General features: G+C 45.8%; 3 protein-coding genes across 3 annotated transcripts; 1 reads left to right on the forward strand and 2 right to left on the reverse strand.

The window, feature by feature from the left end:
- Window positions 1-34: 34 nt before the first annotated feature.
- LOC132475334 (B-cell receptor CD22-like) lies at window positions 35-4,821 on the reverse strand. Its single transcript, XM_060076471.1, has 6 exons — window positions 3,596-4,821; window positions 3,357-3,436; window positions 2,403-2,765; window positions 1,887-2,114; window positions 978-1,247; window positions 35-806 (listed from the first exon to the last, which is right to left on the reverse strand). Exons 2-6 carry the CDS (start codon window positions 3,409-3,411, stop codon window positions 712-714), a joined length of 1,011 nt encoding a protein of 336 aa, XP_059932454.1. The 5' UTR covers window positions 3,412-3,436; window positions 3,596-4,821; the 3' UTR covers window positions 35-711.
- Window positions 4,822-4,972: 151 nt separating this feature from the next.
- On the reverse strand, window positions 4,973-20,653 carry ppp1r13l (protein phosphatase 1, regulatory subunit 13 like). Its single transcript, XM_060076447.1, has 13 exons — window positions 20,135-20,653; window positions 12,883-12,943; window positions 12,504-12,619; window positions 11,268-12,042; window positions 10,527-10,622; window positions 9,575-9,663; window positions 9,054-9,378; window positions 8,007-8,485; window positions 7,274-7,411; window positions 6,593-6,726; window positions 6,114-6,280; window positions 5,632-5,825; window positions 4,973-5,330 (listed from the first exon to the last, which is right to left on the reverse strand). The coding sequence occupies exons 1-13, from the start codon at window positions 20,156-20,158 to the stop codon at window positions 5,295-5,297; spliced, it is 2,634 nt and encodes an 877-aa protein (XP_059932430.1). The 5' UTR covers window positions 20,159-20,653; the 3' UTR covers window positions 4,973-5,294.
- Window positions 20,654-21,576: 923 nt separating this feature from the next.
- On the forward strand, window positions 21,577-23,736 carry opa3 (outer mitochondrial membrane lipid metabolism regulator OPA3). Its single transcript, XM_060076485.1, has 2 exons — window positions 21,577-21,765; window positions 22,739-23,736. Exons 1-2 carry the CDS (start codon window positions 21,624-21,626, stop codon window positions 23,095-23,097), a joined length of 501 nt encoding a protein of 166 aa, XP_059932468.1. The 5' UTR covers window positions 21,577-21,623; the 3' UTR covers window positions 23,098-23,736.
- Window positions 23,737-23,847: the final 111 nt, after the last annotated feature.

Here is a 23,847-nt window from a genome sequence, read left to right on the forward strand (position 1 = left end):
TCTTGACACAGACATTGTGTACAAGCCCATCGTTTTTGATCGTGAGAAAACATTGTTTTACCGCGAGTGAGTTTTAAAAAGAATGAATGAATGCGGGCGTGTGTGTGTGTGTGTAAAAGAATTAATGAATGCGGGCGCGCATGTGTGCGTCCATCTGTTTAAACACACGCAAACTAAACACGTAACGCATAATACAGTCCATGGCAATGTATATTTACGGGGGGACACATGCATGTTAGGAACACAAGTCGATAACGATGATGCATACAATACTGATACTGAAGAGACGATGTTTATAATGTATTTCGTATATCATTAAATGGAACCACAGTTACCGCAGATCATATATATTTGTTTCTTTGATTTGAACAGATTTCCTATCTAGTTTCACTTCCTCTATTTGTGTATTTGTTTGTGTGGTTGAAAGTCCAAATTCCTTGTTAATAAATTATTTTACTTTACCCAAAATTGATGTTGCCTCCCCTTTCCCTAGCGAGGGACGTCGAAATTATTGTTTACATTTTTATTTTTAGTATCATTGTTTTCTTCACACACAGAAATCTATGAAAAACCGTGTTGGAGCCGAGATATCCATAATGGTTCTCTGCTTGGCAGTGGTACGTTCCCCTGTCTTTAGAGCTGACTGGGTCCAAGGTATAAGGTCGCCTTGGTTCCCAGAGCAGAGGTTGGTTGTCCCTGAACCAGGTGTAGTTAGCTGGCATCACTGCTGCAGCTCAGAGTCACTGAACCGTCCTCCTTTATTTCACCAGGGGGACTTGGTATCACAGATGTGTGTTTAGGCCCATCTAGAGGTACATCAAACATGATGTACATTGATATGAATGATGATATAAAGAAGACGTTTGAGGATTGAATGGAATGCCGGATGAATTGAGATGGTTCATCTTAATGTTGACATGGTTGTACAAACCTTAACATCTGTGTTATGATGTTATTCTGAGTGTTCTTTTACTCACATTTCACATCAATAGAGAATGGGGAGGAAGTTTTTGTCCCAAGGTCATTCTCAGCTTTGCAGAGATATTGTCCAGAGTGTGAAGACTGGATGGGATGAAAGGAAAGCTGTTGTCCTTGGACACTGTGTCCGGGGGGATGACCTGTAGTAACCTTGGTCCAGGTGTACTTTGCTACTGGGTTGGCCTCGCTGGTGCAGGTCAGATTCACTGAACTGCCCTCCTTTATTACACCAGGGGGAGTCCACCCCACTAAGGGGGTCTCTGGAGCGTCTGTTGACAGTTATATTTCATTAGTTATTAAACCAATTGTATTAATAACATTAAGTCAAGTATGTACCCAAGTATAAAAAATAAAGCATGAGGAAGTTAGGCTAGTGTCATGAACATTTTCCAAGCCTTGTATTGAATCCAGGTTATCTTTGAAGAACAGCTTGCCGGTTGTCATTGCACGTGGATCATTATGGACTGGCTGCGATCATAATGTCTACAAGTAATACAAATGTTTAAGAAGCAGTCCATAACCACTGGACAGCTCTTTTCTGTATCATCTTCCAAAATTAGAATCCAGAAGGAAATCTATGCAGTCGGTTATCTTTCTAATTTGCCCCTTTGTTAGCTTCAAGCTTTGGCTATGAACCCTCTGGTGTCCTATACGAGGGGAACTTTTTTAAACCTAGTCCTTATCTTGCTTTTCATACGAATGGAATCAAAACAAGTAGTGTGTGTTTCTGTTCCTCTCAAATCTTTGTACCAGTAGTACCAGTAGCCTACCCTGTACTACTGGTAGGCCTACCCTGAGGCTGAGGACTGCTTCAACATGGACGATAGATGTTCATTCATACTAAAACTACATTTAGTTCTTTACACTAAAGACCCATTATGTTTGTCAGTGCACTGTGGAGTTCTTACACACTGATGGAGAGGGGAGATGTTCGAAACCTGTAGCAGCACATGAAACCCTGTATTCAGAGTTAATGTTGAACCAGTAGGAGTATCCTTGATGTCGTTGTTGAATTTCATTCCTGTACCAGTTACTGTACGTACGATAACCAGTTAAATTACACATTCTGTGGCATTCCAGCTCTAACCAGTTCTGACTGGTAGGCCTAGGAAGAATGATCACTTCCACCCGGTGATCTGGTTCAGGGAAGAAATTACACAAAAATGAATAAAAAAAAGAATGCTGATTAAATACAAAAAATAAAAAAAGGCACACATGCACAGACGTACACACTCACACAAGCACACACACACACACACACACACACACACACACACACACACACACACACACACACACACACACACACACACACACACACACACACACACACACACACACACACACACGCACACACACACACACACACAAAAACACACACACACACACACAGTTGAATAGATTAATTAGTAATCAATGTTTACCTGTCACAGATAACTTCACTCCAGGGAGATCACTTAATGCCCCTCCATTGTTTGCGGTAATCCTAAACTTGTATTCAGCAGAGTCACTCTGTCTCAGGTCTTCGATTATCAGTTTACACGTTCCAGTACAGCTGCTCCAGGTACAGCTGTGCCTAAAACAGCTGTATTCAACACGACCTGTGTAGTCTGTATCATCTCTCAGATCAACTGGCTCATTGTGTTTATTAGTAAACCACAGTATTTTCTCCACTATAGTTGCGTAAGGGTATTTATAATTGCAGCGGATTTCAACTGTCGATCCTCTCAAAGCGCAGATATTCCTAGATGGGTAAGTAAATGCCCAGTCATCATTACCCTGTAATGCTGTAAAAAGATAAACACATCCCCTTGACAATGATGTTTCAGATGAAATGCATGATCACAAGATACAGATGAGATGGAGGCTAGGTGCAGCTCTAACTAGAGATACATGCTAAACACTGAGCTGTCAGAGAAACGTCCAAGAACAACATGGTCACCAACAATATGCAGCTAGTGAAAAGCTAGTGATACACCTAGTGATGAATAAATACAGTGAGGCAGCTATTGATAAACCAGCTACAGCATGGAGACATCATCCTCCATCTCATCAAGGGATTGAGTGCACAAACACACACAATACAAGGCAGGAGACCAATCTTGGCTTCTAACGATAAGTTCACAGACTCAACTTAAGCCTGTTGCACTTTAAATAGGAACTAGTAATAGTTAACCCATCAATGTTGTACTGAATTCTGAGTTGCCTGGTAATCAGGAAATGGTCAAGAAGCCTGTTTAAAATCTCAAATGCAACGCTTCAATATTCAGTAAAACAGAACATATTTGTTTTTTAAAACAGGTCTCTTCATTCGGGTTGCTTGTCATGTTACCCTTTCAAACAGATCAACTTAATGTTCACAACGTAAATGTACAAACCTGGTACTGACAGAAGGAAAGCTACAAAGCCTCTTGCAGCTGTTCTAAGATTCATAGTTTGTTTCTCTCAGGGCGTTGTTCTACAGATATAAACAAAATATGTATTAATTTTAACTAACATAAGAGTCCTATGTCTATTCTTTGTATTCATTTTAAAACATTAATTGGTTATTGTGCTTGATATAGGAATGTTACTTTCTTAAGTAAACCAGTATAATTCAAGTAAAAAATATTCTTACTGTAGAGGAGGTAGCTGGTGTGGCGGATAAAGTCAGTGGAAACGTCTTTACCTGCAGTTTAAGATAATAACTCGAACAAATGTGTTCAAGCTCTTCCTTCCACTTTACACAGTTAATATGAACTGCATGAATACCATGCACTACTGGGCCTCAGAGACAAATGCAAAGTAGAAAGAGGATATTCACCCAGACCACATTAAACAGGCAGTGCCATTTATCAGCTACCCTGAAAATAACTAGTGGTCACCTACAGTTGACCAGCGGGAAGCATATATAGCATTTTGATGCATAATATAGTCATACTATATAGGATATAGATGTAGAATATAGATATAGAATAAATATATATGATAACGTTTGACGTAGAATAAAGATACAGAATATATAGAATATAGATATAAAATATAGAGGTAAAATAAAGAATATAGGGGTTGAATATCGTATATTTTGATTATATATAGTTGTTAAATATACATAAAGCTGAGATAATATAGATATATATTATAGAAATAGAATATATACAGTTTGAATAGCCTACTACATAAAATGCGTCAATGTGATTATATATTGCCACATAGTGGTGAAAGTTGTGATCTGCATTACTTTACAAACATTTGGAATGTATTCATCAACACGTTTATTTTTTAAATGTACTAAAATACATGAACCCTCAATATACTGAGTATTTCTATGCCCTTAAAAAAGACTGCCGGAGTCCAAAATACACATTCTTCCTGATATATATTTATTCAACAAGATTCAGATTCATACACATAAACGATTGCTCTATTGAGCAAAATAGAGAGGTTGAAATCCATCAGAGCTGTACAATTTCAATATCAGAAAAAACAGACTAATCTGTGGAAAGCGTTGGCCATGTTGGTCAGTTGGGTTGGTAAACCTTCTAGAATCATTGGGGCTTTGTGGAAACAATGGATATTTATTCTTAAGGCTACGTAAATGGTTTGCCGAACTACTTCAAAATAGAAATAGATGCATTGAGTTGCCATGGTTTTTTCGAAGCCTCTAAAAGAGGTTTACCCACCCAACTACCCAGTATGGCCACTAGGTGAATAAGGTCTCTTTACAGCTGTTAAAAGAGTGTCATTGCATGAAGCAACTAGGTTGTGTGCCGTGCTGAAGGATACATTTAAACTACACCTCTACATAAAGAATACAAACCATTCTCTTCTTTATTCTATAAACATTGTGAAGGCACTCGGTAAGTTCTGCCATCAAAGTACAAACTAAATCAATTTCTACCTTATCGGGACTTTTATTGTGAAGCTGTGATTCATCTGGCCACACCTGTCTGGGATTGACCCAACCCCCTTCCCAAGCATCAATATCTCCAGTCGCAATCAAAAGTACACAGCAGACACCTAAAAGTTTATTTTAGTTCGCACAGACAACTTGTGAGGCGTCCCTAGATGGATTTAAAGTTTAGTTTTAGACACTTTACTATTTCCCCCCACTGGCTTTCAACGAAACGCCCTACGCACACCTCTTCTTGTGCTCCTCACAATTGCAGCAGTTGCAAACCAGTTGAAGTCCCTCCCCTTGTCCACGTGTCTACCTGTCCGCCTTGCCACTCGTAAAGGCCAGGCCTAACTCCCTGGCTCCCCCTGGTGGAGGGACATGGTGTAGAACACCAGATGAGACAACGTCGTCCTCTGATCCGTGAGCCCAGAGAGACGCATCAACACAGAGACTTAGGACGGACCTTTGGGAAGAGCTGCAGGAAAAGACAGACAGGCAAAATATTCCTTCATGAATTACGGGAGCACAGCTATGTTTCTTCTTTCGACTTTGTATCTCAGCTAAAACCTTTGTTTTTAATTAACAAAAGGGAGACACGGCAGAGAACCTGACCATGTAATTATTTTCTTCTCTAGCTCAAAGCACACGTAAGCTAGCATCAACTAGAACCATGTTGTTGGAACGGAGCAAAGCTCACAGTACTCGGCTGGCTTCAAATAGGACTTAATTAATAAAGAATAATTAATAATTAAAGTAATAATAAAATACCCTCATACCCCAAAGTAGTTGTTGGGCACAAAGCCCTCGCGGCCACAGAGCGAGGCCCACCACCAGTCCACCCCCTGGGCCTTCTGCAGGATGGTCACCATGTCCCCCTCATTGAAGCCCAGCTCGTCAGCGGCCTGCCCCTGGTAGCTCCACAGGGCGTACAGCACGCCGCTGTTGTCGGCTCCCATCGCCTCCTCCACACCTGGAGGGGGGGGGGGCGGGGGGGCAAGTGGAATTGTGTGCGTTGAGGATTTGTCTTTGCTTTGTTACTTAAACCAAGCATCAAGCCAAGCATTTCTGTGTGTGTGTCTGTGAGTGCACATCTGTTTTTGTGTGTGTGTATGTGTGTAGGTGCGTGTTCGTACCTTTAAGAACATATGTGTACGTTCGCTGTGCGTGTGAGCATGCAAGTGTGTGTGTGTGTGTGTGTGTGTGTGTGTGTGTGTGTGCGTGCGTGCGTGCGTGTGTGTGTCCTCCTCCTACTCCTCACCTCTGAGGAAGCTCTCACACTCCTCGAACCCGAGGGCGTAGGGGTCACACTTCTGCGCGGCGGTGGCCCCGTCACTCTCGGTGGTTGCCATGACGGCGGCCCCGTTACGGACCAGGAACTCACACAGCGGCCGGTCGTTGCAGGAGGCCGAGCAGTGCAGCGGGGTCCTGAGGGACAAACGTCTGGGGTTACAGCTGGCTGCTATAAAAACCGTATATATGCTTTGGGGACGGGGCTGTTGCTATAGCGACAGTATATACGCTATGGGGACGGGGCTGTTGCTATAGGGACAGCATTGGCGTTGTGTAAAGGGGTCTGTTGCCATCACGACACCAACGGTGCTGTGGGGACGGGGCTGTTGCCATGGCGACAGCATCATTGGAGGGCTGATTCTGTTGTTGCTAACAGTGACAGTGTTGCTGCTACACCGGCGGTGTCGACATGACAGTGGGAGAAGAGAGAGAGGAGGGTTTGTGTACCAGCCGTGGCTGTCGGGGGCGCTGACGTTGGCTCCGATCCGAACCAGGAAGTCCACGACGTTGTAGTGGCCTCCACAGATGGCGTTGTGGAGCGCCGTGATGCCCTCGTCGTTGGGCTGGCTGGGATCACTCATCTAGAGGGGAGAAGGTCTTCAATGTCTCCTCATGAACAAAGGCCCAATCCCATTTCTATCCCTTACCCCTTCCCCTTACCCCTCCCCCTTGTTTTGAAGGGGTAAGGGGTAGAAATGGGATTGGGCCAAAGTAAGAGCTGCTCCTTGATGCACACCAGGCTTAGCAAGAGCCTTGGCTATGGATGAACGGATGCTCATTGGTCAGCTAGGCGTCTAGGACTTTCTGCTCTATTATCTGAGGCTTTCCTCCAAAGCGACTGAGAGGGAATGTCAGATAGATTCATTAAGTAGAAAGGATGGAGCGAAGTAGCCGAGAAGTTATAAAACAGTTTCAGGAAAGTTCTCAGCCTTAGATAAAGTGTGTGTCTAATGTCTAAGTCAGCCATGTGTTCTCGAAACGCACGCGCACACACACACACACACACACACACACACACACACACACACACGCATGCACACACACACACACACACGTGGGGGTCCATGGCTGGTTTGTGTCCAGGGCCCGTGGTCATGTCGATCCGTCCTCGCACACACACACACACACCTCCTGAACGGCCTTCTGGACGGTCTCCAGCTCCCCGACCAGGGCCCCGTCCAGCAGCAGCACCAGAGGGTTGAGGTGCGCCCGGCGCCCCACTGCCCTGTTCTGCTTCTTGCTGCGCCGCAGGATGGAGTGGTAGCTCTGCAGGGACAAAAGAATAAGGTCCAATCCCATTTCTACCCCTTCCCCCTTCCCCTTCCCCTTGTTTTGAAGGAGTAAGGGAAGGGGTAAGGGGTAGAAATGGAATGGGAATCCCATTTCTACCCCTTACGCCTTCCATTTACCCCTTACCCCTTCAAAACAAGGGGGAGGGGTAAGGGGTAGAAATGGGATTGGGCCTAACTCGTCTTGACACAAACGCACCTGAAGTACTGCCGGGGGGCCAGATGAAGAGGAAGATACACACAGAGGTACTCTGGGAGATAACTAGACTGTTTTTTTTTTAACTGGCCCCCTTTTTGGGCGGCTGAACTATTCTAGTCTTTGTAGCTATAGCATGTCCACGTTCTTCATCTCTGTCATTCACGCAGGTGTTTACCGTCGCTGTTTAAACACGCGTGCCTGCCCGGCACATCAACGATACACCTATAAACGTATCAACGATATCGCTGGCACCACAACGGCGTGTACATACATGCTTCAGTAGAGAGAGAGGAGGGAGGGAGGGAGGGAGGGAGGGAAGGAGGGAGGGAGGGAGGGACGGAGGGAGGGAGGGAGGGACGGAGGCGTTTCTTACGGGGTAGTCCGGGGAGGCGGGGGAGGGTGCGACCGCGGGGGACTCCGGGGGGGAGGAAGGCGTCTCCTCCCCGTCGGAGGAGTCGCTGCCCTTCTCCCCGCCCCGCCCCGTGCGGCGGAACAGCTTGTTGATGAGATGCTTGTACTGGTTGGGCTGGTACTGGGACGCCTTCCTCTGCGGCAGGGACCGGTCGACGGAGCTCCGCCTCTTGAGCGCCCGGGGGATCTCGGCGCGGATGCGGAACACCTCCTCCATGTCGTGGACCGCGTGCGCCTGCGGGGCCACCACGGGCTGCAGCCGCGTGGGGCTGAGGGGCCGGGGCGCCGGGGGGCCCGCCTCGCCGGCACCCTTTGTGGGCGACCCGCCCCCCTCGCCGGCACCGCTCTGGGGCGACCCGCGTGAGGTCTCTGGGATGGGGGGCATGTAGTGGACCAGGTCGAGCTTCTCCAGCTCTGCGTCCACGTCACCAGAGTTCAGCACTGCAAAGACATTTCGTAGACATACGACGTAAGCTAACGATGGTGAACGACACTGCAGAGACACATGGAGGTACACAAAGGTAACGAAGGATGTTTAACTAAACCGCAAGCAAATAACAACTTAACTAACCTTCAGGGACAGTTAATAGATATTCACTGTGAGTGAATGATGTTTAGCTATGCGGCAAGGAGCATTTGACACAGTGTAGATGTTGCAGTTGGTGATGTTTACTATGCTGATGTTTAAGTCCTCAGTCTGCATTTATATCTAATATTGCTAGTGCTCATATTGCTCATATTTTTTATCAATTAACATCTTGATGTTAAGTTATACTTTATTAATCCGAGACAGACAATTAGGGCGATCAAGGTTTCAAAGGTGGTGTGTGTGTGTGTGTGTGTGTGTGTGTGTGTGTGTGTGTGTGTGTGTGTGTGTGTGTGTGTGTGTGTGTGTGTGTGTGTGTGTGTGTGTGTGTGTGTGTGTGTGTGCGTGCGTGCGTGCGTGCGTGCGTGTGTGTGTGTTCTGAATCATAAGCAGAAGCATAATGTGTATTTTCCCGACTCCCACCTTCGGCGTAGAATGCGGGCTGCAAGGAAGAAGGGGGCGGGATCTCTCGGACTGAGGGCGGGGCCATTGGGAAGTCTCCAGCCATCCCCAGCCCATGAGGATGGGCCATGGGTTCCCCAGCCCAGTTGGGGTTCTGCAGGCGCATGATGACCGACAGCGGGATGGGCTTGCGCTGGCGCGGCCTTGCGTTGGCCGGGGGGATCGAGATGCGGCTGACGATTGGTTGGGCCAGGTAGTGCGGGGGGGACAGCGGATCGGGGGGGACTGCGATGCGCGTGTTGCGCGGGAGCGAGCCCTGCCCGTAGTTGAAGCCCGACAGAGAGTCCTTGAAAAGGAAGGGGAACAGGAGTGCGGCGCGTCAAAACAGGAAGTGGAGCACATGAAGTATATCAGATATAGAATTGTTATTTTTGACAATCCTCACAAAGCGAATACGATGCTTCTGAATTACCCGTCTTTCTATCTCTAAAGTGCTTTGAACAGAACGGCTCAAGTAAACAAGTAAATAGTTATTGAGAAACCTTCTTTTGGGCGGGGGCCGGCGTCGGCCCGTCTAGGTTGGACTCCCTCCAGCCGCTGCCGGGCGCCACCGGCCTCATCCACTCCGACGCTGGAAGAGAACGCAACACGTGCTCTGAGCTTCTCTGTGGGGGGGGGGGGGGGTTGTTGACCACAGCGAACCGCTCCTCCGAGCTCACACGTGGGTCGCTGACCGCATGTAACCTCTTCTCTAAGGGGCCGCGGGTCGCGCGTTTTACAAAAGAGCTCCCCGGCGTCGCCATGGTAACGTGGAGAGTCCCCCCGTAGCCCCGGGCGGCTCCGTGACCCAGAAGTACAGATCAAGGTTTGAGATTGTCGAGCAGGGGGAGAGGGAAACAATGCGCTGGCTGGATGCGTTCCCAGGTTTACCCCAGGTTGTTGTTCATCAGCGGTGATTCATGTTAGAAAGCAGGACAAAGGGCTGTTTGTTGCTCTGGACCGTCTGGGATCAGTGAGGAAGTTAACTCCTGCTGGGGCACGGCGTTAGAGGTTTCGGCAACCGTCGCAGCCTTATCGTCGTAACTTTAACCAAGTTTCTCAATGTTGATGCACGGCCAGTGAAGTCAGGGGACCAGTCAGTGTGAGGGAATATTTTTTTAGTTCACCACATTGATGAAGTTCTGAGTGCGAGGGAGAGTGAGAGGGATTCTTTTGTAAGAGGACAGTGTGTAAGTAGGAGGGAAAGTGTTGACGTGACAGAGGGCTAGGCGTGAGTGTGAGAGATTCATTTTTGTATTCCTTTGGCAAAGTAAAAGTTTGATTGGTTTCTATTTTACAATATAATGTAGCGAGTGATGTGTGAGCGAGAGCGTAAGAGAGTCACAAAAAAGAGTGAAATAGTGAGAAAGAGTAACAGCAAATATTGAGAGTGTGAGGAGTGAGAGTGGGAGATTGAAAAGGGAGAGTCAAAGAGGGAGAGCTGTGTGAGCTCACTGTCGTAGGTGTGGTGATGTTTCTTATTAGAAGAGAAGGCATCCAGATCTGTCTCGTTCCACCTGCCAGTAGTCTGCTGCTGCTGCAAACCCTCCTCTGAGAGAGAGAGAGAGAGAGAGAGAGAGAGAGAGAGAGAGAGAGAGAGAGAGAGAGAGAGAGGGGAAGAGAAAGAGATCGCCAAGAACACAGCCATGTCACGTTAATATTTGAAATGTAATCTTTTGATTGCTATTTGCATTGTAAACATGACATTATGTTGAGGATGTCAAGTCATTATGATAATGAATCACACACCAGCTAAATAGAACTCTGATTGCCATTGTTGTGATAGCACTGCTTTCTGCTGCCAGGTCACACAACTAATTATACATCTGGATTTAAAACAAAGCCTGCTAAAAGCCAGTAGGCAACAGGTAAATAGTTAAAAGGTGATCAATCACACAGGTGAAATTGTTTATTGGTCCGTTGCGTAGTCATGAACATACTCCGGAAAAAGGCCTAGGATTCTAAAAATCAATTTGAAGCTATTGTGGACATTTTGGTCAGCTATGATTTCACCATTAAGGAGACGGCTGCATCCACAGCAGCGTCCTGGAGCCCAGAGGGGCCAGGGCCGTCTGGCCCAAGGATGTCATCGCCCCTCGAACCCCAGAACCTCAGCCCCCTCGCCCCTGCTCCCAGCCAGCGACGCCTGACTGCTTTGCTCCCCACCCCCCTCCCCCCCCCCCCTCCCCCACTCACCATTGTGCTTCACGCCTCCAAAGTTGCGCGGCAGCGTGCTAGCGATGAGGCCGCCGCCGCCGCCGCTGCCAAACGGGCGAGGGGAGGAGCTCCTGTCGCCGCCGGGCGACCTCCGACCCATCGCGCCCGTGTCGTGCGGCACCCGCAGACCACCGGAAGGGTGCATCGGCTGGGCGGTGCCGTGCTGCCATTGGTCAAAGCCGGCGGCGCCGGTGGGGCCGGGGGCGGGGCTGCTCTCCATGTATCTGGGGGACTTGCGGGGGCTGCGGGGGCTACGGTTGCGGCGCCCCGACCGGGGCGACTGGTTGGGGCTGACCTGCTGCTGCTGCTGCTGCTGCGGCTGCTGCTGCTGGGCGTAGCTGAAGGTGGCGGAGTAGCGTTTGAGCGGGGTGTTGGGGTCGAAGGACGGCTGAGGGGAGGTGAGGGGGGAGGGGGGGAGCTTCCTGCTGCTGGTGGCGATGAGAGCGTCGTGCGGGCGGGGGAGGGGGAGGGAGGAGGAGGAGGAGGTGGAGGAGGAGGAGCTCCAGACGCCGACGGAGGACACATTGCTGGACGGCTGGGGGCAGGAGATCCTGGGGGTGGAGGACGAGCCGGTGTAGGAGCTGGAGTAGGCGGAGGAGGGGATGCTGGAGCTGGAGTCCGAGCGGGAGGCGGTGCTCGAGGCGGCGGCGGCGGCGGTCATGGACGGAGCGACGGACATGGGCCTGTCTCTCGGTATCGAGGAGGTGGAGGAGGAGTAGGCGGTGGCGGCGGCGGGGTTGAGGTGGGAGGAGGTCTGCAGGAAGGACGCACGGCCGTTGAGCAGCGCCGGAGCACACACACATTTATGCAGGCTTCTACCCACCGTCTCACACGCACACTGACCCATTAACCCGATGCATTCTTGCAACAAATCCCAAAACCACTGTTGCCTTCACTAGAATAGCTTGTCGGCCTTCCCTAGCGTTTACTAGAGAGTGGGCGTGCTTGCTTGCACATACACACTCACAATTATGTAGACACAAGCCACACCTTATAAAGAGAGACAAAGGTCAAAGCAATGGTCTCTTATGTGGATGATTTAGGCCAGGGTGTGTCTACTGCTCAACTGGAATTCTGAATATGTGTCTGTTTGCTGAAGAATTTAAAGTACTACCGTATGTCTGTTCTGCATGTGCTGAATGTTTCCCACGGTGTGTGTGTGTGTGTGTGTGTGTGTGTGTGTGTGTGTGTGTGTGTGTGTGTGTGTGTGTGTACCTGGTGGCCAGGCTGCAGAGGAGTGGGCGTGGCCTCATGCATCATGGAGTTGAACTCTCGGGACAACTCGTCAGCCGTCGCCAGCGAGGCGTTCAGGTCGTTGCTGATGGACTGGACTGAAGGGAAACAACAACCAATCAGAGAGCGGCAGGACAACAACAGCCCACGTTTTTCATAATTTCCTCATAATTGATTCTATGTTGTATCTGTTCTTAGTTGTGTGAATTGAATGAATCTATATCGGTCTATGTGGAAAATAAAAAAAAACGAAATTTTTGATTAAAGACATTGTATTTGACATTATAACCAGAAATGATGCACTGTGTATAGTTGTTAATTTTTATGACTTTTTTTTTTTTTTACAACATCTGATACTCACACATCATGTTACTGGAGTATCCGGTTTGGGAAGTCATGGTCATTCGTTGGCTTTCACACTCCTGTTCAAACAGAAACACAGAAACACATTTCTGATGCTGTTCACTCCATGGATACATACAGCAGGTAGACATACACGTCGTATACGTGTTACAGCTACCTTGAAAGACAGCTGCCGAATACCTTCCTGTCTTCGAAGAACCTCTGAAGACCCACCTCCTCAAAGAGTATAGAACTGACTTTGCTGTTTTTGTCTTGAATGCTGAAATAATTACTATTCTTGTCTTTCTGATCCATGAGCTACTCTGCAATCTTTTGTTTTGTTAGTTTAGTCTTCTTAAGATCTTGCAGATCTATAGCCTTTTTTGGAGTTGCTCCTATTTAAATTGTGTGCTTAGATTTTTTCTATGCCTCCCTTCTAAGAGCCTTTGGCTAAAAGCGTTGACCCACTGATGAATGTAATCTGAAACACAGCCCAAAACATCTGTGATCTCAGCTAGAAGACGCTGTCAGCCTTCCCAAGCGTTCCCGAGAGTCTGACTGGTGGCACGCACGCCCCCTCAGTGTGATCTGAGAAACCAGAAGCACCACACACACATCAGGGCTGACAGTTGTCAACCACCTTCCCCTCACGCCCGGAGCGACTACACTGACAACACCAGTTTTTGTTTTTGTTTTGACACAGGGCTCTACGTGTCAAAACAAGCTGCTTCACACCTTCCCAGATTATATGTTCCCAGGGCCTCCTCTATGTCTTGACAGGCCATGTTGCTTACTGATAACTGTATGGATGTCTGGTAGTCTTGCCTTATGTCTGATAACTGTATGGATGTCTGGTAGTCTTGCCTTATGTCTGATAACTGTATGGATGTCTGGTAGTCTTGCCTTATGTCTGATAACTGTATGGATGTCTGGCAGTCATAGCTTCTGTCTGATAACTTTATGGCTGTCTGATAGGGATGCATGATGTCTGATAGCTATATAGCTGTCTGGTAGGGTTACATGATGTCTGATAACTGTATGGCTGTCTGGTAGGGATACATGATGTCTGACATGTATATGTGTAGTTGAATCAAATCAGAATCTGACATTCTCCAAACATAAAAGGAGTTCATTGTCATGAAGGTGTGAGCATTCAATCAGGATATAAAAATGATCGAGAAATTGAAAGAATTACATGAATATACATATCCAGTTTGTATAGTACTTAAAGTACAAGCCTCATAGCTGTATGAGGGTCTGGTAGATGAATGGAAGTCTGATAGTTTGCGGATGTCTGGGCGGGTTTCTGATTCACGTCGAGTAACCGCTGAGCCAGCTGTTCTGGCATCACACAATGACTAGTGTCCCTTTCTTTCCTTCAAAGGCTAGTTCCCAGACCTGCAGATAGTGTGTGTGTGTGTGTGTGTGTGTGTGTGTGTGTGTGTGTGTGTGTGTGTGTGTGTGTGTGTGTGTGTGTGTGTGTGTGTGTGTGTGTGTGTGTGTGTGTGCGTGCGTGCGTGTGTGTGTGTGTGTTTATGTGTATTTTGACTCAGACTGAGATGGAATTTAGCACTTCATGGCTATCCATCGAATATAGGTCTGCTAAGCTCAACGAAACTGCAACTGTTGGCTCTGCAATTATAATAGTATTAATGTTTAAGTATTGTACTTTCTCTTAAACATTTATCTACATCTTATCCTCTAATCAACGTTTTTTTGATTCTGATGTAAAACAACTAATGGCTTATTACCGTTTCAGGTAATATAGGCAAGAGATGCAGGTAGACAGACAGTAGGAATGAATATCACAAGCAGTCATTCGTAATTTGGGTTTATTTTTTATCCAGTATACATTGTCTGCCAAAAGCCTGATGTCCAAACGGGGCTAACTTTAGCGTAATTCCACATTGAGTTCCCCGACCCAGCATTTAGAAACAAGATGATAAAGATGGCCGCTAAGTGATTAAGGCTCAATGTTTGCTGCTTCACCCTCAGGGTTCAGAGGAAACCTGGACTCAGCTAATAGTAGCATAATATAGTATAAACATAGCTAAGGTCATCCATCAGTCAATGACTAAACCATTTGCACCATTTGTACACACACAGAAAATACATCCTTTCGTAATAACGAAATAAGCTATGGCAAATATGTCATTATCTCCGCACCCTTAAACACACACACACACACACACACACACACACACACACACACACACACACACACACACACACACACACACACACACACACACACACACACACACACACACACACAAATGCGCAGGGGGTGTGGGCAACATACCCAGGCCTTGGTGGACCAAGAACTGGTCTAAGCTCAACATTCCGGTCCACACCTCTCACACACTTTTGAGCGCAACCATGACGGATTCCGTAAAGTCAGTTAAGCATGCCCATAAAAAATTCTCTATCTCCCTCCTTCCCTCACTCTCTCTGACTCATAAAGGCCTGGTTGATCTCTCTCTCTCTCTCTCTCTCTCTCTCTCTCTCTATCTCTCGCTCTCTCTCTCGCTCGCTCTCTCTCTCTCTCAGGAATGCATTTCACCCTTTCCTCTTCTCCTATAGGCCTACTGGTGTGTTCTGTGTTCTCTTGCATGTGACTATTCCTGATAGCGCTGCCGTGGTCTAAAGCGTGCCACGGCACAACACAAACACGTCCTTCATCGTAGAGATTAGCCTGTTTTTAATCGCTTTAGTTTGAAAAAAAGTTCCTTGATTGTTTTTTGGTTGGGTAAAAGAATATGCCCTTTTCGCTTCCTTATCACTCCGTCTAGAAGAAAGAAAATCACACTTATACTTGGATGTTGCAACAACTCCACAGTTTGATTCAGCCAGAATCTTTTTCTTATTCTCACACACCTTTTTTCCCCTGTGTAATTTATATTGATATTAGTTGAGAAACATATATTCTCAACTAACTTCCTTATCTGCCTTGTCAATTATCTTCAAACTTCTAACTTTATTAGTTGGTCGGACACATGTCTCAATGTCTGTCACTGTACTTCTACTGTGACCTGTGTGATCCTTCCTTTCACTCTTAACCAACAGCAGCCGGAAACCTTCACTTCCTGGCTACAGACATGGGAGTGGGCCAACGCCACATTACACCGGCATTACCCATGATGCAGTTGGACAGGACAGGGTGTCTCCCTGATGGTTACTAATCAACCCCACCCACCCGCCTCCAACTCCACACACACTCATCACATGTTGCATGACTCAAAGATCACCAACAGCCCTCTAACTCCCACTAACAAATCCACTGGTTTCGGTTGAATCATAAATAATGTCCCTCTCTCTCTCTCTCTGTCATTATCCCTCTCCCGCCCTCCTTCCCTCCTCCGGTTTGCTGTTCTCCTCCTTGCTCCTTGTCCCTGAGAGTGGGTGGAGGACGGCTAGAGAGACTTGGCAGTGGTTGGCGGAGGTTTGCGGCTCAATGGAGGAAGAAATCCAGGGTGAATTATACTCATGGCTTCTAAACAAGAGACTGGCAGACATTTTGGAGGTTGGGGGGGACATTATGGGGGCTTTCGGTGCTAAATAGGATGACCATGCTGTTTCACTTCAAAAGGTCCACGCCTCGCCAACCACGGTAACCACAGTAACCATGGTAACTGTGGTTTCAAGACTGCTGTAACTGATTTGGGTCAAATGACATTAAAACTGTTGTTTGTTGAGCAGAAAGACAGAGCCATTTAGAGCTGGATGTTGGGGTTGTTGTCTTGTCTTGACCCCCCCATGCTCTTTCCCAGGCAGGATGCACTTGGATATGAAAAACATGTGCCTCAGAATTGTTTAAATATTTGTCACTGAAGTGTTATGGAAGTGCGACAACTAACTGGAGATGACTGTCCTTCACTCCCAATGAATTCCAGGAGATGAGTGTAGAAGCTCTGTTGGTCTTATCGGAAGAGAAGGTCAGTGAATGAAGGCAAAGTTCACAGCTTTATAAAGTAAACAGCAGTACTATCTGGTCGGCTAGCGAGCAGCTGAAGGGGGAAGGGGTGAAGCTCAGTGTGACCGGTCACTGTCGAGTATCAGGACTCAGAACACACAGAAATAGCAAAAGTTAGAGACGAGAGACCAAACCCTTTCTTCGAATGAAAAAAATACATTATACATGAGAAGACTAAACTAAACTAAACCACGGCCAGCTGATGCTGACCAGGGGCCAATGAGAGCTGTCTCCGTGCTGACTCCCCGACTAAAATTCATTGAAGTTATAACACATGAGAGTTATAACACATGGCTGTTATACTGACTATATTATACTATCATAATATACATTATTATACTACCCTCCTGTAGTCTAGAGGAGTTTTTTTTGAAAATTGAGGGAAAAATATTCATAGTCTTCATAGTTGTGTGGACAGGGCAATGGATTTACCCCAAAAAAATGGCACTATGTTTCCATTCTCATTTGGATGTCGTTAAGATGTTGCGTAGCTCCAGGTTCATTGAATCGATGTAGTCTTCTTAAGGAGCTGGACCGGTACCCGGAGGGTGGCCTTTTTCGAAACCCGCCCGGTAGGCAAAATGATAATGTCGACGGGGGGAGCGGTTGTGCCGTACGTCCTCATCCATGGGTGAGATGCCCTGTGGCAAGACACCTGAAACCACCCACCTGCCCCCCGGCCCCGGGCGCCGCACTGCGGAGGCCCACTGCTCCGGGGGCTCTGGCGCGCCGCCGTGTGTTCACCGGCACCCGGAGGGGTTAAAAGCAGAGAAAGTATTTCCCCCGAAAAAAGCGGGGGATAACTTAACTCGCACGCCGTTTGGCTCAGGAAGGTCTTTTGGAAGCTTGCACGCCTCATGAAATAAATACTTAAAGACGGGGTACGAGGTGTCTTGTACTTGCCCTGTTTGGTTTTTTTGCCACCCAGAGCCAGGTTGTAACAACAAGCTAGAGGTATCTTATCGGTAAACATGAAGTCATTTGGAATGCTAGTTTAGGATATCCAAAATGAATTACAAGTGAGGCTGGGAACAATCACTTGCTTAACACCAAAATAACGAGTAGCTACACAAATGTAGCTAAACCTTTACAAAGCTGTGCCCCACAACCACAGGTAGCACTCGATGACATAAAACCAAAGCTTGCATTATTACTTATACGCCAGGTGGTTCCCTAACACTATTTCTGGTGGATGTTACTGTTCTGCTAATGCAATGAGCCATGTGGAAGCACAGCTAACTCTCCAACTGTTTCAGATTCCCCGGTAGACACCAGATTTACAGGACACACTGCACTGACCTGGTCCTAAGGAACTATTAATTATAAATGATGGTCCCCACACACACCCACACACACACACACACACACACACACACACACACACACACACACACACACACACACACACACACACACACACACACACACATAAACGTGCATACAAAGAAACCTTCATACACACAAACCTGTAGCCCGGCGAGGTACTCCTTCCAAAGTGCCCTTGCCAAACCAAACACATTCCAGAATGAGATTCTTAAATCACGGTAATAACAATTATATGCTGTATCAACAAAGGAAATGTAATGGGACCAATGCTCCATCATATAATATGATACCGGTTGCTGTGTTAAAACATCAAGATCCATGCAGTTATTTTATATTTTAACGTTCAATATTCCAGAATCTGAGCCAAATATACATGAAATATATTTTATGGATATTTATATCCATTTTGTACATATATACAGTACGTGCAAAGTTTTCAAGGTTTAATTTAAGATTTCTGTGTTAATATTGTACTTTGTGCTCTACTTTTAGTACTATTTTTATATCTTGAGCAGAGCACCTGAAGGAAAAAATCCCCTTGGATAAATGAGGAATCTGAATGTGAATTAATCTGAAGTCAATCATGTGTTCTGGTTCAGACTGTAATGAAAATATCCCACTTATCCTGAATCAGATGTCAGTAATTTTGCACTCCACTGTTTGTGGTTGACGGTTGACATTGCATGCGTTCTGCTCCCCCTCACAGACACACACAGACACACACAGATACAGACAAAACAAAGAAAGACACACACTTACACAAACAAACAACACGTACACACAAACTCAGAAATAGACACAGTGAAACACACCCACACACACACACCCACACACACACACACACACACACACACACACACACACACACACACACACACACACACACACACACACACACACACACACACACACACACTGATTTATGTTTTTTTTTATCCAAAGACACAGATAAGAACATGAGGACATGGACAGGATGTACACACTCACCATGTACTCTGGGATAAGGGTTTGTCTGGCTGGATACATGTATTCTGCTATGTATAATTTATTTATTTGAAGCCCATAAACCGTAGGCCAATTTTTTGCCCATACATGAAATTGCTTAAGCCAAGGTATATGGGCTTTTATCATACATGACCGATAGCAGAATACAATTAAACATGGATCTGGTTGTAAACTAGTATTACATATTATTACATGTATTTCGCTCTATATGTTTATGTATATGATCTCTCTCTCTCTCTCTCTCTCTCTCTCTCTCTCTCTCTCTGTCTCTCTCTCTCTCTCTCTCTCTCTCTCTCTCTCTCTCTCTCTCTCTCTCTCTCTCTCTCTCTCTCTCTCTCTCAAGGTATATGGGCTTTTATCATACATGACCGATAGCAGAATACAATTAAACATGGATCTGGTTGTAAACTAGTATTACATATTATTACATGTATTTCGCTCTATATGTTTATGTATATGATCTCTCTCTCTCTCTCTCTCTCTCTCTCTCTCTCTCTCTCTCTCTCTCTCTCTCTCTCTCTCTCTCTCTCTCTCTCTCTCTCTCTCTCTCTCTCTCTCTCTCTCTCTCTCTCTCTCTCTCTCTCTCTCTCTCGTCGGGGGGACGAATGTCACAGCACTGTACAAACAACCCGTCATTCCTTTAGAGTTTGACACGTAACGTCTATCCACGTTTAGGAAGACACTCGATCTATAGGTGTGTGTGTGTGCTTGGGTGCATGTGTATGAGGGGTGTGCGCATGTGTTGGTAAGTAGAGATGAGAGAGTGAGATAAATAGACAAGACAGACAGACAGACAGACAGACAGACAGACAGACAGACAGACAGACAGACAGACAGACAGACAGACAGACAGACACTCTGCGTCACTCCAGTCCAAATTACCTGTGAAGTGGTTGCAGAAATGTGCCGTCAGCCAACAAATAGTTTGGGCACAGGTTGCAGCAAGTAGAGTATCTCTAAACCTTACCCAGGCTGTCGAGCGGGTTCTCATTGCGCACTAACTGTATCCTTCTTCAATACCCCCAAGCCGCGTAACATTATGTTCTGATATTTGTAAAGATAGAGAAAGCAAGGAGTAGGCTACGTTTTCTGATTAGAGCGTTGGGTTTGTTTCCCAAACATGGGTTGTAGGCAGACATTGAGTAGCCCTCATGAATAACTACACCAACATTGTGCATCTGTCTATACTGCAATTTGGCTACCGAGTTGGCTTGCAGAAAACATCTGATTTTCATTAGTAGAAGTCTCGACAAGCTCCTCCTCGGACCGAGCAATAAACCAAACTGCGAGGGAGAAAACTTCCCGTGGTGAAGTGAAGCCTAGAACAGACGATAAAATACAGCATATACAGAAGAACCATCTTATAATAAAATAAACGTATAATCTGATTAAACACAATGACCAGACAGTAACGATAGTTTTAGATACCACGGGGGAAGGCACAAGCGAGCCAAAAGTAAATAAAGGTAATCGGAGTATAACATTTCCTTACCCTCAGAAAAAGTGCGACACTGTGCTTTTTTTCCTCAACTTTGTCCTGAAACCGCCCGCAGTTGCTATTTGGTCTGGAGTGTGACTTTGAAGCGCTCCGTCTCTACTGCTCCTAGGAGAGTGTACCCCCAGACGTGAAATCACAGTTGTGTTGAGTGAGGCTATTCTGGATCCTGGTACAGCCCACTGTTGTCTCGTTGTAATCTGATCCAGGTGTTGCGTCCACAGCTGGCAGCACAGGTAGACAGGGATTACGATTCTACACTAAGAATCGTCATACCGTTTTTTCTTTTTAATGTTTGTTTTTTATTGTTGTTATAAATATTTAATTTAGGAAATTATAATTCCATAACCACCATTGCCTTTGCTTACCCTAGCTCTGGAGTAGGCATATTGACAGTATTTAATTGTATACTTCTGTATATACATAAACATCTTTAACCCTGGCCATATTGCACAATACATTTGGTATATCTCCCTGTATATACTGTTTTAATTTTACATATAATAATAATATTCTTCATTTCGGTTAAACGTTAGGCCTATATTTTATTTTATTCTTTTTTTATTCGATTGTATTTTTATTTAATTATTTAAGCACAGAAAATACAGAGTAGCCTATGTCACACAAACATTTCACTGCATATCCTGTATAAGTATGTGGCAAACATAAACCTTTGAATCTTTGAATACACTGTTTAGGCTACACTATAATGCATACATTTTTTTCATTGAAGGAGGAAGGCTTTTCTCCAAGTCTAAACGTTAATGAAACAGTCAAATTACATAAATGATGGGTTTATTTAACGATTCCACAACATAGACTGCAAAGTTCCCTACGGGGGATGTATTACGCCGATAGACGCATATTTACGTATGACACGTTAATGAATAATCATGACAACGTCAACTACAGCGTCCACAGCCTGGTCCCGCCCCCCAAAAAACATACAGCTTCCGCTAAGATGGTAGTCGGTGCGTTCCCCATCGCCAAGCTCCTCTACCTCGGAGTGAGGCAGATGAGCAAACCCGTTGCTAACAGAATAAAAGCAGGTGCAGTGAGGAGTGAATTCTTCAAGAACTATGTCTGTCTTCCTCCAGCACAACGTAAGTATTAGCTATAAACGGTAGTCAATGACAGGTTGCTATCAGTGTCCTACACAGCTAAAGGTTGGGTCCATAGACTGATGGGCGTGATCATAGATGGCAACCAATAGGATTCAGGTTTGTTGGTTACGCATTCAATTGCATTCATGAGGCAATAGTAGCTGACCAATTGGAATGGAAATCTTCGATGAAGGCGGGTCTTTCCCCTGAACGAACGAAACCAAATGTATTTCCAAGTGTATTTGCCATTCAACTCTGTAATAAAAAGATAAATATCGTACGGTTTAACTTTGATTGCAGTGAACTACTCCACGTTGTAATAGTTATATTCTGATATTTTTGATAGCCTTGTCATGTGTTTTGACCCGATTGTTGGACGTCCATCTATTTTTATTTTTCACCTTGTCTGCTGGCCTCCTGCCTCTCATCTGTTTGAACAGGAGATAACCTAGGCTAGCGATCATGAATGTTTCTATGGCCATCCGTTGTCTTTCCAGGGCACACTTCTCTATTTGAATTTCAAAAAATCAAAATAAATGTCTGCCCAGTTATGAACATGTTTTGGATTTGAAGCAATACACAAATATTACACTCATCACCCTCATGTCAGCCTCAACAATCTCAAGTAATAATAATGTTATGTATAGAGAGATTTTCAGTATTTATTTGCTTTTTTTTTAACTTTGCCTTTATTTTCTATCTATTGTACTATTTTATCTTTTCTTTTCTATTAATTAATTTTGAGTCTTGCCTTGTGTATGAAAGGGCTACATAAATAAAATTGACTTGCCTTGCCTTGCCTAGTTCTTACCATACAACATTTACCCATATTTAAATGTTTATCTCTCTGTTTATCTCTCTCTCTCGATTTATTTTACCGTCCAGTACTTTCTGCTGTGACACCGTCATTTCCCATCTGGGATTGATATAGAAAATCGAATCTCACAATTTGAGTGGTTCTATTTCTCATTAGTGTACCACTGGATTGAGATGAGGAGCAAGATGAGGATCATGGGGTTCCGTGGCTCCAACATCAAGCCGCTGAACGAGGATGCAGCGGCGGAATTGGGGGCTGAGCTCCTAGGCGAAGCCATCATCTTCCTGATCGGCACGGGATGCATGGTGCTGGAGTACAGCCGCCAGGCCTCCAACGCGGCCCGCAAAGAGGAGGAGCTGAGCCAGACCATCAGCAGCTTGCAGACGCAGCTGGGCGAGCTCGCCCTCAGCACCGAGATCATGGACGCCCAGCTCCGAGAGGTCAACCGCCTACTACTGTCTCTCCCCAGCCCGGCACCCCACCCGGCCCCGGCCCCGACCCCAGCAAGGGTATGAAGCAAAGCTTTCTGGGAGGCTGGCACGGCAGCATCCGGCTAGGGTTTAGTCTCGTCTGTTTCAAGGGGAAAGAGACATGGAGACGGAACGGCGTTACACTGCCGTGTGGTTGCCCGGCAACCAGAGACCTACGCTTCGTTCACACACACATCCTTGTCTGTCGCGGCGGCCACCTCGGGCGCCAAAGGGCGGACAAAAGTGTTAATGCTAGCATTAGCGTAACCAGTTCTGGAACGAGGCTATCGCTATGATATTCATAGTGTTGTTCTCATGCTGGCCGTGCATGTAAAGTACATTGGTAACCCAGGATGTGGTTCTGAAATGGCGTAGATTCATTCATATCATCATCAGATGGGCCACGTGATTTTCATTTATGTTTTTTTTTGATTAACTATTACAGAATCAATGCGTGTTTTTGGCTTGAACTATATCCAAGAACCCAAATGTTGTAGGTCACACAGGTTGGATTGCACTGAACAATTCCTGTGATTATAATCCAGAGATTGGTCCAACCGACGTGTGTTTCAGGTTGATTGACAGCTGATGTAGTGTTTACACCTAGCTGGCTCTCAATACAACGCAGCCTGTACCATAGAAGTGTAAATGAATCATTGTAAAATAAAGTCTAAATTATAAATACTTCAGTACTTGGTTTATTGAGATATCTTTTGTTTGCATTGTTTTATGAACGTTTTCCTCTTTATCAAATCGGATCATTGTTGTATATTTATTATTTAAATAAATAATTAT

The sequence above is a fragment of the Gadus macrocephalus genome, chromosome 16 (genome assembly GCF_031168955.1).
Source record: "Gadus macrocephalus chromosome 16, ASM3116895v1".
NCBI lineage: Eukaryota > Metazoa > Chordata > Actinopteri > Gadiformes > Gadidae > Gadus > Gadus macrocephalus.

Bases quoted from the DNA above. Each gene is read 5' to 3' on its own strand.
- LOC132475334 (XM_060076471.1), bottom strand. From the start codon at position 3,411: ATGAATCTTAGAACAGCTGCAAGAGGCTTTGTAGCTTTCCTTCTGTCA. The intron at 2,115-2,402 runs GTAAACATTGAT...TCCCTGAACCAG, and splicing joins AGTGAAGTTATCTGTGACAG to ATCACCGGGTGGAAGTGATC. The intron at 1,248-1,886 runs GTAAGAACTCCA...AACTGTCAACAG, and splicing joins TCTCCCCTCTCCATCAGTGT to ACGCTCCAGAGACCCCCTTA.
- ppp1r13l (XM_060076447.1), bottom strand. From the start codon at position 20,158: ATGAGAACCCGCTCGACAGCCTGG. The intron at 12,944-20,134 runs GTAAGGTTTAGA...CTGTTTGAACAG, and splicing joins GAACCCGCTCGACAGCCTGG to GAGTGTGAAAGCCAACGAAT. The intron at 8,486-9,053 runs GTGGGAGTCGGG...ATGTCTTTGCAG, and splicing joins GCCCGCATTCTACGCCGAAG to TGCTGAACTCTGGTGACGTG.
- opa3 (XM_060076485.1), top strand. From the start codon at position 21,624: ATGGTAGTCGGTGCGTTCCCCATCGCCAAGCTCCTCTACCTCGGAGTG. The intron at 21,766-22,738 runs GTAAGTATTAGC...ATTTCTCATTAG, and splicing joins CTGTCTTCCTCCAGCACAAC to TGTACCACTGGATTGAGATG.